This window comes from Pelophylax lessonae, assembly GCF_965119305.1.
Source record: "Pelophylax lessonae genome assembly, chromosome: 4".
Taxonomy (NCBI): domain Eukaryota; kingdom Metazoa; phylum Chordata; class Amphibia; order Anura; family Ranidae; genus Pelophylax; species Pelophylax lessonae.
The window spans coordinates 264130437-264150099 of record NC_138771.1 but is presented as its reverse complement, the minus strand read 5'-3'; the positions used below and the strand labels follow the sequence as shown (position 1 = coordinate 264150099).

The 19663-nt window shown below is 45.1% G+C and overlaps 1 protein-coding gene across 2 annotated transcripts in view; it reads left to right on the top strand.

The window, feature by feature from the left end:
* Positions 1–14077, top strand: part of FRS2 (fibroblast growth factor receptor substrate 2) — a 36380-nt gene extending 22303 nt beyond the window's left edge. Inside the window, exons 1-4 of one of the 2 annotated variants that reach the window (XM_082257126.1) lie at positions 686–817; positions 1257–1412; positions 3701–3864; positions 11699–14077. In XM_082257126.1, coding sequence (XP_082113252.1) covers positions 1301–1412; positions 3701–3864; positions 11699–12655 — 1233 coding nt within the window. In that variant the 5' untranslated portion in view covers positions 686–817; positions 1257–1300 and the 3' untranslated portion in view covers positions 12656–14077. Of the gene's footprint in view, positions 1–685; positions 818–1256; positions 1413–3700; positions 3865–11698 lie in introns of those variants that run through there. The other variant, XM_082257125.1, reaches the window with a different exon arrangement.
* Positions 14078–19663: the final 5586 nt, after the last annotated feature.

Here is a 19663-nt window from a genome sequence, read left to right as displayed (position 1 = left end):
TTCTATGCATTAAGGTAAAAAAAAAAAAAACACACCTCTACTGCAGAATCCCCCCCCCCCCCAGTTCCCCTCCCTTATTCTTACCTGAGCCCGATCTAATCCAGTGCTGTGCACAAGAGCAGCGACTCTTGTCGCTGTCTCCCTCCTCATTGGGCAAATTGATAGCGAGAGCCATTGGCTCCAGCTCATGTCAACTCCAGTGATGAGAGGGCAGGGCAAAGTCCCACTGTCTGTGTCAATGGACACAGCAGCGGGGCTTGGAAGGAAGTCCGTACAGGTGCTCTCATGGGAATCAGTTTCCTATTGGGGGCACCAGCAAGAGGAGCCAGGAGTGCCGGCGGGGGACCTGCGAAGAGGATCGGGGGCCGCTCCGTGCAATTCTATTGCACAGAGCAGGTAAGTATAGACTCGTTTGTTAAAAAAAAAAATAATAATAATTTGCCTTTACAACCACTTTAATGCAGACAATGCACAGGCACTACTGGTGCTTAAGAGGATTTCTGTAGAGAAGCACACACTACTGCAGAATGCAGCTTTGCTACATAGGACAGGGGCGGTTACCGTAGGTTAGCTCAAGAGGAATAAGATGGTGAATTAGAGGATTTTAGAGTTAATGTACAGTTGTCCTATCTAGTGAGCATCAGTTAGATGTGATAAATAACAACATGTTGCATGTTTTGAAAAAGTACTCAAGGATCGCAGATCAAATCGTACAGTAAAGATCCTTTTGTAACAAGATTATTAATTTTAACTTAATGCTTGCAAAAGGAAGAGCAATCCAAATCTGGGACCTCACTGGTTGTCTTTGCTGGTACTGGTAAGTTGGGCTCCCTCTGCTGTCCAAAGAGGCACGGTACATCAATATCAATGCCTCCTTTGTACTGTCTGTCTTCTTTCCTTCTCCCATCTCTCCAAGAGGCCTACATGAAGGGGGCAGTTGCTTTCTTTTTCACTACACCAAAGTATAAAACAAAGTGCATTGCATATCATGACTACATAGCTACATAATTGCCACTTCTCTTTAGTCCTTTTAGAGGCCCCAATGTCTCCTAGTATTTGCATCCTCATGTACCAAGCATACAACCTCTACCTCGTGTTATTGCTTTCCTTATGCAGGATATCTTGGTATGTTGTGTTTTCTTCTTGTCACAGTGAATGGTCAGTAGTGTTGTGAATATCCCAGATTGTGTGTAACTAGCTTTTTAGTTACGAGTTTATGATCAATGTTCTCATTCGTTTTTTTTTCTCATTTCCAGGAATATTTGCCTTTAAATGTGCTCGTGCAGAAGAACTTTTTAATATGTTGCAAGAAATCATGCAGAACAATAGTATAAGTGTTGTAGAAGAACCAGTGGTGGAAAGAAGTCCTCAGACAGAGCTTGATGTCCCAAGAACTCCACGCACCCCCACAAGTAAGCACTAATCATATACTAAAATTCTAAGGTACCAGTCTTTCTCTGTTGATGATGGACCCACAGAAAATGTTGATGAAAATACATGCAGTAACAATTGCAGTAACAATTAATCCACATCAGTTACTGATGTAACTGGAGGGTTAAATCCTCAGTACACTGAGCCATGGTGGCACAAGTTCCAATTTATTGTGGTACCAACACTACTACATTGCTATGGGCAAAGAAACAAAATCTTGACTTCCTGATTAAACATACACTCCTGTGAACACTGAACATTAAACATTCATTTGCTCACAGTGAGCATGACTCTACTAAGATCTGTGTTGTTTTTTTTTTTTTTTTTTCATTTATTTTTCTCTGGAATTCAGACATTACTGAATTATACCTGAACACCCTGCTCATTTTTGTTGGTAATCTGATCCTGGAATGGTGGTGCTGGAACATACTCCTTTCTCTCCTTCACACACGCAATTTGGAGAAGTTTTTCACGACCATTAGTCAGGGTAAAATCTCCCGCTGGCCCTCTGCAGAGCTATGAGTGCTTATGTTGCATGAAGATTACAGAACTCAGATTAAAGTGTATCTAAACATAAATGTTAAATATGCTGATTGGATGTGGTAGGAATATTTTCAGCAAGTACAGAATATATCCATCGATCCTGACAAGAATCCAGTGTACTTGTCATTTTCTGTGCGCAGAAAAGGCCGCAAAAATCATTTTTATTTTTAATTTTTTTGTAATCAACTAATCCTATCAGTTGACCATGTATTGGAGATGAACAAAGGCAGGCGCATTTAACCGCCTGCCAACCACTTAACTTGGTTATACAACTGCAGGGCTGTCGTCCTGCTCCGGATCACATACCTAGTACATGATTCGGCACTTCCGGGTAGGGGCACATGACTGTGCTGTGTTTAAACACAGCACAAGCCCATCAGTGGGTGCTGGCCAAATAGATGTCTGCTCGCTAATCAGTGGCGCGAGACGCAGAACATTGTTTACTGGTTAGGCACATATTTAACCCTTTGATAACCCTAGATGTTTAACTCTTTCCCAGCCAGTGTCATTAGTAGAGTGACATTGTAAATTTGTAGCACTGATTACTGTATTAGTGCCACGGATTCCCGCAAATTTTTTGTGTCAGACTATCTGACGCAATATTGCAGTCCAGCTATAAGTTGCTGATCGCCACCATTACTGTTATAAATAAAAATTCCAGTATATATCGCATAGTTTATAGACGCTATAACTTTTATATACTTTTAATAAATATATATGCTTATTGGGTTTTTTTTTCTACCAAAAATATGTAATGGAATACTTATTGGCCTAAATTTATACAGAAATTATTTAATAAATGAAATTTTTTGCTTTATTTTAATGGGTATGTTTTATAGCAGAAAGTAAAAAAAAAGGTGGTTTTCTTCCCCAAAATATAACTTTTTTTTTTTTTTTTTTGTTTATTGCGTACAAAATACAAAAAAACCCAGTGGTTATCAAATACCACCAAACTAATTTAATTTGGGTACAGCGTTGCATGACTGCACAATTGTCAGTTAAAGTAATGCAGTGCCGTAGCACAAGAACATGGCCTGGTCATAAAGAGGGGTGAATCTTCCTGAGGTCAAGTGGTAAAATTCCAGCCTGTGTGACTTCCCTGGTTCTCACCATAGATACACTGAAGAAAATGTAGACACCTAGGGACAGGAAGTGTTATATACAGGATTTCTAGGTAAAAATATAGGAAAACCAGCCTGAAAATAGAAAACGATTGCAGTTACCTCATCGAAGGACTGGTAAGCTGTCATAAACAATTTGTTTTGGAGTTTAGATACACCTTGTAAAGGGTATCTAAAACAAAATTTTTATTAATGTTGAATTGTGTAGAGAATCGTTGGCTTTCCTGGTTTTTATTGCAGTAAGTGAACTTCTTTATTTTTGAAACTTTGCTGTGCTTGCTGCCTATTGCCTCTATGCATTCCTTGGAGTAGCTCAATAAGGCAACATATATTAAGTCATAAAATGTAGATTTCTGAAGGTGCAGAATACAAAAGTTATTTGACCTGGAACTAAAGATAAGGTTCATATCCCACTTTACACGAGTGCAAGGCTAGCACTGACACCCAGTTTCCATATGCGCAGCACTGCAGAATAGGATTACCCTAAATTCAGTTAATACATGTAATGCCTTTAGGCCATTTGTATGCAAACCTTTTAATCAGTTTTTCATATTACAGTACAGCCTTAGTACTTATATAATATGTTTTGTTTTGTTCTTCTGCAGCTCCTGGTTTTAGTGGTTCAAGCATACCTAATGGATATCCACGTTGCCCATCTTTTGGGGATGCATCTTCACATCCCTCTAGTAGGCATCCATCAGTAGGGAGCACACGCCTTCCTTCTGTGGGAGAGGAGTCTACACACCCACTGCTTGCTCCTGAAGACCATGTAAGTAGCCTAATATTATATCTATATTTGGTGTATTTTGTGTGCTTGTAGCTTTTTCAGATGTTGTAAACTGTATAGCAGTGAGGTCCAGGTGGCTGCACACATCTTTACTTTGTGTACAGAGTGCCCCAGGGGTCTCCTGTCAGAACACTATAGAGCAGCAGGGGAGATCGCTGTACTAACATTGAATTGTTAGTACAGCAGTTCTGACCTGAGCTGTAGTGTGTGTACAAGGCTTTATAATTGTTGCCTGCTTGTAAATAAGGACTTGAAAATCTGACAGATAAGCATTCAAAAGGGAACAATCCTTTCACCACACAAACACCATAGTAAGATGTCAGCTGAACCAGGGAGGAAAGGCGTCACTGAGAAATATGTATATGAGCAGGGTGATCTATTTTCCTATTGATATTGCTAGGCTAAGTGTGAACTTCGAAGTATATCTTCAGTTACATTTCAGACTGCGTTTGCTGCGGCTGATTGATCCTGTCACAAATGCAGTTCACAATAAGAGCCCATCCACATTAGCGCGACTTGTCAGGCGACTTGTCAGCCTGACAAGTCGCGCTCGGTCGCGGTCCATTGATTAGCACAGGACCCGTTCTAATAGGAGCGACACAAGTCGCTCCGACTTAGAAAAAGGGTCCTGTACTACTTTGGGGCGACCTGGAGGCGACTTGCATAGACTTCCATTATGTGAAGTCTCTGCAAGTCGCGCCGAAGTCGCGGTGCACGCGACTTCACAGGTCGCCCCCCCAAAGTCGTGTCATGCTAGTCTGAATGGGCTCTAAATGCATCTTGCTAAATGTTTTGTGTGACACTGTGGAGGAAATATAGGGATATGAATGTTCAGTGTTAAAGGAGTATTTCTGGGGTGGTTCTGGTGCCGCTTGACTTCAGAGAAAAACAATTTTCGCTTGCGTTCATTGACGGACACAGCTCATCTTCATGACCATAGGGTTATGCTGCCCCCTACAGGAGTAGGACACTAGGCAGAGTAAAACTTGAGAACTCCAATGGGGCAGTCCCTTGGGGTATACTGCTCCCACTTCCTGCTATAGGTATCCCAATTTTTTTCTGCATAGTCAGGACCTACAGTATCTCACAAAAGTGAGTACACCCCTCACATTTTTGTAAATATTTTATTATATCTTTTCATGTGACAACACTATAGAAATTACACTTTGCTACAATGTAAAGTAGTAAGTGTACAGCTTGTATAAAAATGTAAAATTGCTGTCCCCTCAAAAATCTCAACACACAGCCAATGTCTAAACTGCTGGCAACAAAAGTGAGTACACCCCTTTAGTCAAAATTTCCAAAGTGGGCCCAACGTGTGTCAATATTTTGTGTGGTCACTATTATTTTCCAGTATTGCCTTAACCCTCTTGAGCATGGAGTTTACCAGAGCTTCACAGGTTGCCACTGGAGTCCTCTTCTACTCCTCCTCCATGATGACATCATGGAGCTAGTGGCTGTTGGAGACCTTGCGCTTCTCCACTTTCTGTTTGAGGATGCCTCATAGATGCTCAATAGGGTTTAGGTGCGGAGAAATGCTTGGCCAGTCCATCACCTTTACCCTCTGCCTCTTTAGTAGGCAGTGGTCATCTTGGAGGTGTGTCTGGGGTCGTTATGTTGGAATACTGCCCTGCCGCCCAGTTTCCGAAGGGAGGGGGATCATGCTCTTCTTCAGTATGTCACAGTACATGTTGGCATTTGCCCCAGACCATGGCGCTCCCACTACCATGCTTGACTGTAGGCAAGACACTTGTCTTTGTACTCCTCACCTGGTGCCCGCCACACATGCTTGACACCCTCTGAACCAAATAAATTTATCTTGGTCTCATCGGACCACAAAACCTGGTTCCAGTAATCCATGTCCTTAGTCTGCTTGTCTTCAGCAAACTGCGGGCTTTCTTGTGCATCATCTTTAGAAGAGGCTTCCTTCTGGAATTGACAGACATGCAGACCAATTTGATGCAGTGTGCGGCGTATGGTCTGAGCACTGACAGGCTGACCCCCAACCCCTTCAACCTCGGCAGCACTCATACGCTGAGCACATGCGCTCAACCCCTTTGGCCAACCATGGCGAGGCCTGTTCTGAGTGGAACCTGTCCTCGTAAACCGCTGTATGGTCTTGGCCTCTGTGCTGCAGCTCAGTTTCAGGGTTTTGGCAATCGTTTTGGCAGATGTTTTGGAACTACATTTCCCATGATGCTTATGCAGTCTGCAGTGTAGTTAAACATCATGGGAAATATAGTTCCAAAACATCTGGGGGGCCAAGATTCCCCATCACTGGCCTAGGCCATCTTTATGTAGAGCAACAATTCTTTTTTTCAGATCCTCAGAGTTCTTTGCAATGAGGTGTCATGTTGAACTTCCAGTGACCAGTATGAGAGAGTGAGAGCGATAACACTAAATTTAACACACATGCTCCCCATTCACACCCGAAAGCTTGTAACAGTAACGAGTCACATGACATCAGGAAGGGAAAATGGCTAATTGGGCCCAATTTGGACATTTTCACTTAGGGGTGTACTCGCGTTGCAAGCGGTTTAGACATTAATGGCTGTGTTGAGTTATTTATAGGGGACAGCAAATTTACAGTGTTATACAAGCTGTACAATCACTACTTTACGTTGTAACAAAGTGTAATTTCTTCAGTGTTGTCACATGAAAAGATATAATCAAATATTTACAAAAATGTGAGGGGTGTACTCACTTTGTGAGATACTGTGGTTCCTTGCTGGGATCTCTGGTCCTAGGTATTTTTTCTTTTTAAATGGTCCCCCCAGTCTGGCCTGCGAACGTGTGCAGATCGCAGCTCCGTGCTCAGTCGGCCGCGACATGGCCTGCAAGGTAAACTTCTCGCAAGGGCGCATACAAACATCGGCCTGATTCGCAGTGTTTCCTCTTGGCCGACAGCACCCACATTACGATGGCGCGGTGTCCTGTCCGCAGCGGTGCCCACCCTGTTCCTGGTGTGGTAAGTAGCTGTCCCCCTTCTACCCCTGGCGGGTTTTTGGGTGGACGTGGGCGCCTCCCCTCCAATTGTCTCCCCTCTCCCCCAGCACGGTGGTCTTTGTGGCCTGTGGCCCCCATCTGTTCGATAGTGATGGGGAGGAGCGCGCGCTGCTGGCACCCAAAATGATCGCTCCTTGCGGGGAGGGTGGGCATGGTTGGGGCGCCTGCCTGGGCCCCCCTCCCTTTTCTTGTAGCCTGGTTAGCTACTGATCGGCGGCCATGTTTGTGTAGCCTCGGTGGCCATTTTTCTTTAGTTTTCCTATTGAAAATGGCGGCGGCCAGGTTTTTGGAGCTTAGATAGGTGGTTATTCGGCGGTGGGAAGTCCTCAGCCTTTAGTGCTTACAGCCAGACATGCCTTTTTACTGATCTTCGCATGATGTGCAGGAGCTTACTTTGAGCTGTCTGGTGGTGGCGAGTGCCTGGGGGCTACCTCTCCCACTTGCTGCTATACAGTGGTAGTGCTGTGCTGGGCCTTGTGGTGCGAACAGCGCTGTGGGGTGTCCCTTTATAGTGCGTTTTTGTTTTTTTTTTAACACCTGTGGGCAGATTCCCTCTTCATGTAGGGGGTCACTGAAACATGTTTCACTACCTGGTCATCTCTGAGGATGTCAGGCCTTCTGGGGCCCCACAGCTGGCTGCACTGACAGCGGTCCTGGAGTCCTTGGTGTTAAAGTGGATTTGGTTATGGGCAATTTGACTACCAAAAAGCGTACCCCGCCTTCAGCTGCTTCCTCTGTGTCTCCTCAGATCCATCTGAATCGGCTGCTGCAGATGCTGGTTACCCTTCGGGGTCTGCGTCCACACACGTGCACACATAGTGAGGATGATTCCTCTGTTCCTCTAGCCGTACATGAAATGGCACTAGTTGATGCACTGATTGTACCGGTGACGGAAACTTTACATTTGGAAGATGCGGCTAATGCAGCCTCAGAGGCACAGGTAACCTTTGGCACCCACAAGTCCTCCAAAGCGGCAAAGGTGTTCCCCTTTCCTGTCTTCTTTGACGATATTGTCTCAAAACTGTGGGGGTCCCCAGAACGCACCTTTGCAATCCCTAAGCATTTTGTGATATGGTACCCTTATGAGGAGTCCCTCCTTAAAACATGGACAGTACCTCCTGTGGTGGACTCTCCGGTTTCCAGGTTGAATAAAGCTACGCTTATTCCGGTAGAGGAGTCTCCGGTCTTCTCTGATCCGGCTGATAGGAGGTTGGAGGCCTTGACCCGCCATATGTTCACTGTGGCTGGGTCGGCACTTAGGCCAGTGTTTACCATCACCCTGGTGTCTCGAGTTATGGCTGAATGGGCAAAGGATTTACGCAGGGACCTTCTGAGTTTGTTTAGCTGGGGAATTAATTGGCCCAAGGGCTTCAGTTAATCTGTGATGCCTCTTTGGATGCCGCTCCCTTGCTTTCTGGACTGTCTGTCTCTGTGGCGGTCCTGCAGCGCATTGTCTGGCTGAAATGCTGGTCTGCGGACCAGGCTTCTAAAGAGGCCTTGTCCGATCTTCTATTTGTGGGAGATCGCCTGTTTGGCGCTTCCTTGGATGACCTCATAAAAAACCTTACAGGTTAAAAAGTACTCTTCTCTTGGCTTCCAAGGGTAAGGAGTCCCGTCGCAGACGTGAACCCTCTTTTTCTGCTCACAAGCGGCCTTTTCGTTCCTCTGGATCTCAGGACAAGGGATCCAGGGGTTCCAAGAAGTCTTGGTCGAGCAAACCAAAAGTTGTCTCTGCCAGGCCTGTGGACAAAAATCTCTGCATGAAGGGGGGCCCTCACCCGTATCTGGGGTGAGGGAAGGTCTTTGCTGTTTTCCGGACCCGTGAAAACAGGGTCTGGAACCTCCCTAATTCAGGACAAGTGGGTCCACAAAGTCGTTTGATCGAGTTTCGATCGTACCCACTTCAAGGTTCTTTCCTTCCAACCTGCACTTATCCCCAGATTGCCTGAAGGATCTCTATGGCGCAGTGCAGGACTTGGTGTCTCAAGGAGTGATTGTCCTGGTTCTGACGTCGGACCGCTTTCGATGTTTCTATTCAAACCTGTTTACGGTTTCCAGAAAGGAGGACAAAGTGCATTCAATTCTGGACCTCAAGGCGCTGAACTGTTTTGTGCAGGTACAGAAGTTTTGAATGGAGTCCATTTCGCACGTTGGTAGCATCCCTACATCAGGGGGACTTTCTCGCATCCATCGACATCAAGGATGCTTACCTTCAAATTCCCATTTGTGTCGCCCATCAGCGCTTCCTCTGCTTTGCCGTGGGCGAGGAGCATTATCAATTTGTGGCATTGCCCTTTGGTCTCGCCTCCGCTCCTCGGGTCTTCACAAAATTGTTTGCCCCGGTTCTAGCATTACTGTGTCAGCGGGGGGGGGCGCAATACTGGGGTACCTGGACGATCTGCTCTTGCAAGCAGAGTCTTCGTCTGCCCTGTTAGCCAAATTGAAGATTACTCTACAAATGCTGAGGGAATATTGTGGACTGACTCTGGATCGGCCTCGACCAGAGTGTTTCTCCCTCTGGCAAAACATCAGTAATTGCAGGAGGCAATTTGGCTTCTGCTGTCCAGCAGATAGTCATCTCTTCATACTTGTATGTGGGTGCTGGGCCTGATGGTGTCTACCTTCAAGGCGGTTCCGTTTGCACAGTTCCACACAAGATTTCTGCAAGTCGAGATTCTGGTGAAGTGGAGCAAGGATCCTCAGTCTCTGGACAATCGAATCATGTTGAGCTGGAGGACAAGGGGGTCCCTGATTTGGTAGATTTCCTTCTCCGGCACTTCTTCAGGGAAAATCCTTTCTTTCCCTGTACTGGACAGTTGTCCCCATGGATGCCAGCCTGTCAGGGTGGGGAGGCGTCTTCAGCACAGATTGTGCTCAAGGGATCCGGACTCTGGGGCAGTCCAGGCTTACCGATCAATGTACTGGAGCTTTGAGCGATCAGACTGTGCCTGGATCATTGGACAGTTCTTCTCCAGGGATGTCCGGTACAGATTCAATCGGACAATGCCGTGGCCTATGTCAATAGCCAAGAGTTCTGGTGGCTCGGGAAGCACCCGACATTCTAAGGTAGGCAGAACGTTTTGTTTCAGCCTCCTGTGCTGTACACATTCCAGGGGTGGAAAATTGTCAGGCGGACTATCTCAGTCGACAGGCGTTGGGCCAAGGAGAATGGTCACTTCATCCGAAGGTGTTCCGTCAGTTGTGTCTCTGGCGGGGGACACCCGAGGTGGACCTGTTGTGTCACGGTCTCAGGACCCTTTAGCCAATGCTACAGACTCCTTAGTGGCTCCTTTAGTCATTATCGTCTGATATATGCCTTTCCTCCTCTCAAGCTGCTGCCGCGACTCCTGCGCAGGATCGAGGCAGAATGTATCCAGGCGTTTTTAGTGGCTCCAGACTGGCCTCGCCAGTCTTGGTACGCCAATCTGGTATGGCTGGTCACCGATGTTCCTTGGAGACTCCCTCTCAGTGAAGATCTGCTGTCTCAAGGACAGATCTTCAATCCTGCTTTACAGTTGCTGGCTTTGACGGCCTGGCTGTTGAAAGCCAGGTGTTGAAGGATAGAGGGTTGTCTGATTCGGTGATTCCCTACGCTTTTATAAAGCTAGGAAATCTAATTCCAGGTAGATTTACCATCGTACTTGGAAGACGTATATTCCGTGGTGTGAGTCTCTTGGGGTTCACCCTCGCTCCTTTTAAGTGACTCTGATCTTGGCTTTCCTCCAGCGAGGAATCAAGCAGAAGAAGAAGTTGCTTTGCGATTTACTGGATGTGGTTCGGGCAATAAGGGTGTACCTGGCAGCTACGGAGTCGTTTCGTAAGTCAGACTGACTGTCCTAACGGATGGACCTCGTAAGGGGCTGGCTGCTTCTGCTGCTAAAATTTCCAGATGGTTCAGGCAGACACTGATTCAGGCTTATTCTCTTAAGGGTCAGGTTTCTCTTTTCCCTGTCAGGGCGCACACTGCTTGGGCGCTTAGTGCCTTCTATCAGGCGTCAGTGGTGCAAGTTTGCAAAGCAGCCACTTGCTCGTCTGTGCACAAATTCACAAAGTTTTATAAAGTGGATGTGTTGGCATCTGTGGATGCTTCCTTTTGGCCGCAAAGTTATGCAGGCTGTTTAGAGGATTTGTCCTCTTGAGGGTTTTTTTTTTTCAGGTAAGCTCCAGTTCTCAGTTGAGCTCCATGTTACCTGGTTGGCTGTGTTTAGGCCTTTGGGAAGTCTGTTTTTCTGCTGTTCCCACCCCTCATGTTTGAAACTGCTTTGAGACGTCCCTACGGTCATGAAGATGAGGAGCTGTGTCCGTCAATGAACGAAAGAGAAAATGGGATTTTTGACTTACCGTAAAATCCATTTCTCTGTTTGGCGGACACAGCACCCACCTCTTTGGAGTTGGGTTTTAATCTTCCAACACTGCTTGTTACAAAGCTGAATTCCTATAGCAAGAAGTGGGAGTATACCCCAGGGACTGCCCCATAGGCGTGCTCAAGTTTTTTTCTCTGCCTAGTGTACTACTCCTGTAGAGGGCGGCATAACCCTATGGTCATGAACATGAGGAGCTGTGCCCGTCAATGAACATCAGAGAAATGGATTTTACGTTAAGTCAAAAATCCCATTTTTTTAACGATCTGTCTCAATAAATGTTAATGCCCTCAACTTAAATGACACAGGCTGGTAAGTCTTCTGTGTTTCAAACTAGTATTTGGCAAGCGAGTCAGGAATTAGTTGTGGCTACCCACCATAAGTCCTGTATATCTATAAGATAAGGCTCTTGTTCCATTTATTGACTCTACTTTTTGTGTCTTCTCAAGGTGCATACATATGTTAACACAACTGGGGTACAAGAAGATCAAAGGCAAAGTGTACCGACACCACTTGAGCAATGTCTTTCCACTGCTGAAGGAAGTGTAGCCCAAGGTGAGCCCAGTTCCATTCCAGAGAGAGACCCCCATGTTATCCTGGAGCCTGAAGGAGTGAAGTTTGTTTTAGGACCAACTCCTGTTCAAAGACAATTGATGGAGAAAAAAAAACTGGAGAAACTTGAGGAACAACAAGCTGTTGGAAAGGATAGCAGCAGCAGCTGCCCTAATAGCACAGAGTGGGACACTGGTTATGACAGTGACGAACGCCGAGATACGCCTTCTGGCAATAAGATGGTGTATGAAAATGTTAATGGACTATCTCTGCCCTCTTCTGCACTTAGGAGGGGACGTATTCCACCACCTCTGTCCACTGATGTCCAAAATATTAATAACTCTGCCCAGAGGAGAACTGCGTTAATAAACTATGAAAATTTACCATCTCTTCCTCCTGTTTGGGAAGCCCGAAAATCCAGTAAGGAAGAAGATGACCTGTTAGGACCAAAGACGCCATCTATAAATGGATTTCATAATAGCCTAGACCCCATGCATAACTATGTAAACACGGAGAACGTAACTGTCCCACTAAGTGCTCACAAGGTTGAGTTTTCTAGGCGTCGGGACTGCACACCAACTGTTTTTAATTTTGATATAAGACGCCCAAGCTTGGAACATAGGCAGCTTAATTATATACAGGTTGATTTGGAAGGTGGCAGTGACTCTGACAACCCGCAGACACCGAAGACCCCTACCACTCCTCTTCCACAAACTCCTACCAGACGCACAGAGCTTTATGCTGTCATAGACATTGAAAGAACTGCTGCTATGTCCAACCTGCAGAAAGCACTGCCACGTGATGATGGTGGTTCTAGAAAGACTAGACACAATAGTACTGACCTACCCATGTGAGCAGGTTACACCTTTTGCACCTTTTTTGTGTTCTTTTTACAAAAGACAAACGCTTGTATAAACAGAAATGGGAAAAAAATCTACCATTCACGTCTTAAAACACTAACACTATTTCATAGGTTTTATTTTTATTTTTTTCATGTGCTTTCTTCTAAAGGGAATTTATGTAGAGCAGGTACTCCTAAATAAGGTTCACTCTACAGTAGTAGTATGTACTGTATAGTTGCATAGCTGTATTGCCTTTTTTTTTTTTTTTTACCTATTTAAGTTAGGTTGCAGTGACATGCCAATTTTGAGTTTATAAACTTACTAGACATTTGCCTATGTTTTTGCATCTAGACTGTTGCCATTTAAAGCTAAAGATAACTTTATTTTTTGGGATGTCATTTACAGTATGAATGTGTGAAATTATATACAATTATGTATTTTTATACTAACTTTTTATGAGTCCAGAATTTTGCCAAATTTGTCGCACCAGCATTTTGCATTGAGGCCATTGGTACGACTGTATATTTACATTTGACGAATGGAGTGTTAAAAAGTGCTGGCCTTCAGCCTTCAAACATGCGACGTCACTCAAGCGTGTTACTTTTTTCTTTTTGCACATGAAGCACTATTCAGACTATTCTCCCAAAGTGGCTGTTGATGTCTTAATTTTCATGACAGGCTTTTGGGTGTATAGGAATCTAGTTCTATGCGTGAAGGTTTGGTGTTTTTAGTTACAGTATGTCAGGGTTGCATTTATATAATGCAGACATATATACATTTTGTATAAAGGCCAAAAATGATTCCCCCCTTTTTTTATCACATTGTATGATATTGTAAGATTATTGTATGTTCCTAATTTGCATTATAAATTCAAATTTTTTTCATACTTAAAAAAGTATATAAACAGTAACTTTTGTATAAAGGTAGTGTAGACAATTTTAAATTTTTTTTTTTTTTTTTAAGATATGTAGATGTGCATTGCCAAACGTTCCATGACATTTAAAAAAAAAAAAAAAAAATTGGGTTTATATCTGGACTTAACATTCCATGATACTGTCTTGATATGTGACCCTTCGAATGCTAGGAAGCGCTCAGCAAGAGAATTGGCAATCTGTTTCTACATCATGTGTTATGCTGAGCCAACTGGGTGCTGAAGGTTGTCTTTTCTTGGACTACCACATTTTGCAGAGTAGCTTCTGCTGTTTGCACTGAAGGGTTCAAGCAAATTATACTATGCAGACAACTTTTTTAAGAAGAAAACTGTGTTCCATTCTGAATAGTTGCTTTTAATTTAATTTTGGTGTGCATCAGGTACTGATATTGCTTACCAAATGTTCATTAAAATATATATTTTTTTGATATTGACTACATTTCTCATTTCATTGGTGCCAACATCATTTTGTAGCATGGCAATAAAATACTGATTACACATGATATTCTTGTTTGCTCTTTCTTTAAAGAACTAGAACTAAAAAAATGCACAGGCAGGATTTGTAACGCAGAAGAGACATGCCATGTCTTTTCTTCATTAGTTACTCGGTGTAATAATTTTGGCAATGCCTGGATGACGTCATCTTGGCCTAGCCAATGAAAACAGCCCGGGATCAATACACAGAAGCTGCTAGACTGTCAGTTTTTTTTGTTTCGTTTTGTTATATTGCATCTTGATACTACAGTTGTTTAAATTATTATTTTTTTCTCATTAATCTACACGCAGTACCCCATAATGACAAAGTGAAAAAATAATTTAGAAATGTATGTGAATTTCATAAAAATGAGAAAACCTGATGTATCACACACATTAACTTAAGGTGGAAGTTCAGCTAAAAACTAAGGCCCCTTTCACACTATTGCGACTTGTCCTGGGATTTTGGACCGCAAAATTGCATGACAAGTCTTTTTCCATTATTTTCAATGAGCCCCATTCATATCAGTGCATTTTTGAAGTCGCACCAACTTCAAAGTAGTTCCTGCACTACTTTGCCACGATTTGATTGCGTTTTGAGCCATAGCCATTGCTTTCAAAATCGTGGCAAAGTTGCGTCAAATTGCGCTGTAAAATCGCGTTGCATAAGTGTGAAATGGGCCTAACTCTCTAAATCTACTGACAACCAAATTCTAAGACTAATCTATCTAACCCTGTAAAGCAAAAATCACTATACATACCTTTTCTGCAGCTGATCTGGTCTGCTCTCCAGTGGCAGATGCTGTGTAGAAGAGATGGCCATCAATGGCTGGGATTTGACACCCAAAGAGTTACTATGAGGGTTTGATTCTCAGCTGCTTTTCCTGCACACGCCTTCATTCTTCTTTGTAAGTCCTCAGTCGGGTTGGATGGGGACCATTGGTGGACAGACATTTTCAGGTCTCTCCATTGATGTTCAGTAGGGTTCAAGGTGATGGCTGGGCCACTCTAGGACAATTAAAGAGTTGTTCCTAAGCCATTTCTGTGTTATCTTGGCTGTGTGCATAGGCTTGGCTTTTTCATGTTGGAAGGTGAACCTTCAACCCAGTCTGAGGTCATGAGCGCTGTGGAACAGGTTTTCATTGAAGATATCGCTGTACTTTGCTCCATTCAGCTTTCCCTCAACCTTGATCAGTCTCACAATCCCCCCCTGCTGAAAAATACCCCCACAGCATGATGCTGCCACTACCATGCTTCTCTGTTTGGATGGTATTGGGCAGGTGGTAAGCGGTGGTTTCCTCTGGACATAACGTTTTAAAACTGAGGCCAAACAGTTGATTCTTGGTTTCATCAGACCAGAGAATCTTGTTCCTCAGTCTGAGGCTGGGTTCACATAAATGCGAATTGGATGTGTTTTTAACTGCATCTAATTCAAAAATTGTGAATGTGACTGGCTCCTAATGGAGCCTGTTCACACATGTCCGGGGCTGCCATGGTGTGGGTTTGGGTCCGGTTTAGGTCCAAATTCAGGGAAAATTTGCACCTGAATGGCACCCCAACCCGTGAACATAAACGGCAAACCGTGGCTGGACATGTGTGAACCCAGCCTAATAGTGGCCTGAGAGTCATACTTTGTGTACTCCAAAAGGGCTTCTATGTTTGCTCTTTCTGAGAAGCTTCTGTGCAGCCACTCTGACATAAAGCCCAGATCGGTGGAGGGCTGCCCTTGTTGTCCTTCTGAAACTTTGTCTCATCTCCACATAGAATCTCTGGAGCTCAGAGTGACCATCGGGTTCTTTGTCACACCTCTTACTAAGGCCCTTGTTCCCCGATTTTACAGCATCAAAGTGGTTGAGATTTTTAAAGGAGATTGCTGGGAATAAGGTTCACTTTTTCTAGCAATTATTTTCATTTGTTGTATAAAAAGAATTGCTATTGAGTAAAAGCCTTTATTTTTGTCTTGAATGGGCATCACTTCTGCTGAAATCCATGAAAATGTCTCACATTTCATAATTTCCTTTTTTTTTTTTCTTGCATCTGAAGTCATCCCAAAAGTAAAAAATATATTTAAGTGATATTTAACCGTTTGATTTGCGACTTCAAAATGAACAATTCACGCTATTGTCATAGATGCAGTATGCAGTTTATCATTGTCCTTCTGAAATATGTAAGACTTTCCCTCAAAAAGATGTCTTCTGGATGTGAGCACCTGCTGCTCTAAAACATGGATGTATCTTTCAGCATTAATTTAGCCTTTCCAGATGTGCAAGCTGCCTGTTCAATATGCACTAAGGCACCCCCATATCTTAAGAGATGCAGGCTTTTGAACTGAGAGTTGATAAGCTGGAAGGCAGGGCTCAACCAATCCCAGGCGCCAGGTCGCCGTGGCGACTGGAGATTGCATCCTGGCGCCTGGGCTACACTGCAGCAGCAGTCTGGATTCGGTCTCCACATATGGCTCCCCGCGCAGGTGCGCAGACTAAGAGGTTGGGATGGCCATTAAATGAGAGGCCACCTTGGCTTTGTGACCTGCTGGAGCGGGATACAGTGCTCATTTGTGGGAACCGGCGGCCTCCTCTGGTGGGCAGGGCTGTAATGGGCACGGCCCGCCTGCAATTGTGACTGAGGCTTTCCCTTGCTTGCTCGCTCTCACTGCCCACTCACCTCTGATATCTCCTTCCCAATTTGACAGCTGGGTGCCCTTTCCTTTACCGCTGGTGTGTGACAGCGGACATGTACACAGACATTGGGGGCACTGATAATCAGTGCAGCCTCATCAACACATCAGTGAAGGAGAAAAAATTACTTTTTCTCTATTGTTCGACAGACGCAGCTCCATCTAGTCAGAGACTATAAGGTTATGCTCTTCCTATCGGGAATAGGCACTAGGCCAGAAAAAAGCTTGCCCACGCCCATGTGGGCTGTCCCTGCAGGCATAACCCCCACACACCCTGCTATCATCAGTTTCTGTCTAGTTTAGGAGTAGGACCTAGCTTCCTGCTGGGACTTTGGTCTTAGCTATTATAGGAAAGTTGGTTGGTTTGTAATGTTTTATTTTCACTAGTTAGTTCCTGAGGACCAAGATCCAGAGGAACTGCAAGCAACAGCCGGCTGAGGTTTTTTACTGATAATCTAGATCCTTAAGGTCTCCCAGACTGGCCAGCGAGCGTGAGCAGGTTATAGCCCAGAACTAGGCCTCGCCACGACAGTGCCCCGACGGATGGGGACGCACACGACCTGGAACGCTCCGAATCGCAGCTTCCCCTTGGCCAACAGCATCCTGGGTGGGAGGTGATCTGTTTCGGAATTTGCACCCAACTGGTACCGTGGTATGGGGAGTAAATTGTCTCTCACCCCCCCCCCCCAAAAAAAAACCCCCTCATGTTTTCAGGATGGACGTGGGCCCTTCCCTGGAATAGTCGGACCTTAGGGGCTCATTCTGTTCCCCTGGCACCTTGGAAGACTAGTCGTGTGTACCCCTTGGCATTCCCCCTACCCCTAGCAGGTTTTTAATTGGGGGGGGCGGTAATAATGCGTCCTTTGTGGCGCTTACTTTAGGAGGGTGACTTGTCCTATGTGGGCCCTTGGGCGGGGACCTTCCAAGTTCCAATGCCTATTGTTCTGGGCCCCCTTTTGGGTTTCCCGGAGACCGCATTGCGTGCCGAGGGGGCCGCCATTTTGCTGTGGATCATGATTTTTATATTCCCAATATTTTTTATGGGCAGCCTTTTTCTATAATTCCCCATTGAGAATGCATGAGCAGCTATTTTCCTGAGGTCCATAGGCTGGACAGGCCTGGTTTTTTAAAATATAGAGGCTGAGTTTTCTCTCCCTCTTCCTGTACAGTTAGTGTCAGTTTCGTTTTTGCACAGATTGTGCTGGAAGTCTCCTCTGTGGTCTAGTAATGTTTTCCTGGGTTACCCTGTGAGTTTTTCTTCACTCTATTATCTTATAATAACCAGGGATTGTGAACCCGCACCTATAGCGGTGGGACCGTGTTTTTGGCAGTCTTAAATAGACATTGCCCGATTATTTTATAAAGTGTAACAGAGTCCCACTTTCACCTGCAGATCCCCTGGGAGCGATTGCGGGACCTTCTGCTTCTCGGTCTCAGCCAGAGATTGCAGCTTTTTTGCAAAATTTGATGTCCAAGGTAGATTTTGTCATTGCTAGTGTTGCCAGCCGCAAACGCCCTCTGCCCTCACCTCCATCTGCATGATCATCAGACTCGGATAGACATGGCAGACGCAGACCACCCTGAGGGGTCGGTGTCGTCGAATTCTGAGGGTGAAGAGAACCTGTCCTCAGCTGCCGTGCAGGAATGTGCTTTGGTGGAAGCTCTGATAGTTTGTGCGGGAAACTTTAAAATTGGCTGATGAACCCACAGCGCCGGGTACGCAGGTGTCTTTTGGCTCCCGTAAATCGGGCAAAGGGTTCACTTGCCCAGAGTTGTTACAAGCTATTGTGGATAAACAATGGCGGCACATTAAAGCGGAGTTCCGGCCACAAAATCGAACCTAGTCGATTTTGGGGCCATCCGCTTGCTATTTTTTACCTGAAAAACAAATGGGTAGTTACGATTTTTATTTATTTTTTTTCTTATTATTGAAGAAAATATACTCCCCTTTCCTTCCACTTCCTCCCTCTGCGGCCGCAGCCCGCGCCGTCACTTCCTATCCCGCACTGCATCCTGGGAGCTCTTACTCATCACTCCCAGGATGCAATGGGCAGTGACGTAGGCGGCCGGCCACTCCTCTCATCGCATTATTTGCAAACCGGAAATAACGCGATGATAGGCATCCCTATACTATGCCGATTGCATAGTACTGGGCATGCGCGAGATTTCGCACAGCATTCACCGGCCCCCCTCCATCTCGAACCAGGAAGCAGGGCATCCATTTACACACACAGCGGCTTCAGGGGAACCCGGACAAAGATGGCGGCGCTCAGGACACATTTTATAAAGTAAGATTTTATAATTGCCAATCGATTACTATACTGTAAAAAAAACGGATTAGTTGATGTATGAAGGGGGGGGGGGGTGACAGTTTGGGGAAGTATTGATAAAAAAAAACGATTCTGTGGCCGGAACTCCGCTTTAAGCACATGTTAGGGTGCCTAAGCGTTTTGCACGCAGTTACCCCTTTGCAGGGGCAGTGTCCACTAGGTGGACTGTACCACCAAAAGTGAATCCCTCGGTGTCCAGGTTGAATAAAGCGACTCTGGTACCGGTGGAAGAGTCTCCAACTTTTGCAGACCCCGTGGAAAGATGATTGGTATCCTTGTCCCACCATTTACATGTGGTAGCAGGTCACATATTAAAGACTACCTTTGTGATTGTTTTGGTAGCGCAGACTGCTACAGAATGGATGGTTACTTAAAAGTAACTTGGAAGCTGAATGGCTCCGCCCTGCGGTGTTGGAACTACTGGACCAGTTTGCTCAAGCCCTGGTGTTCATGTGTGATACGTCCCTGGATTAAGCCCCATTGGTGGCTAGGGCATCGGCAGTGGGGATTGCCATAAGGCGCATGGTCTGGCTGAAAAGCTGGTCGGCAGACCAGGCTTCTAAAAAGGCCTTGACTGATCTTCCCTCCTTAGGGGAGAGGCTGTTTGG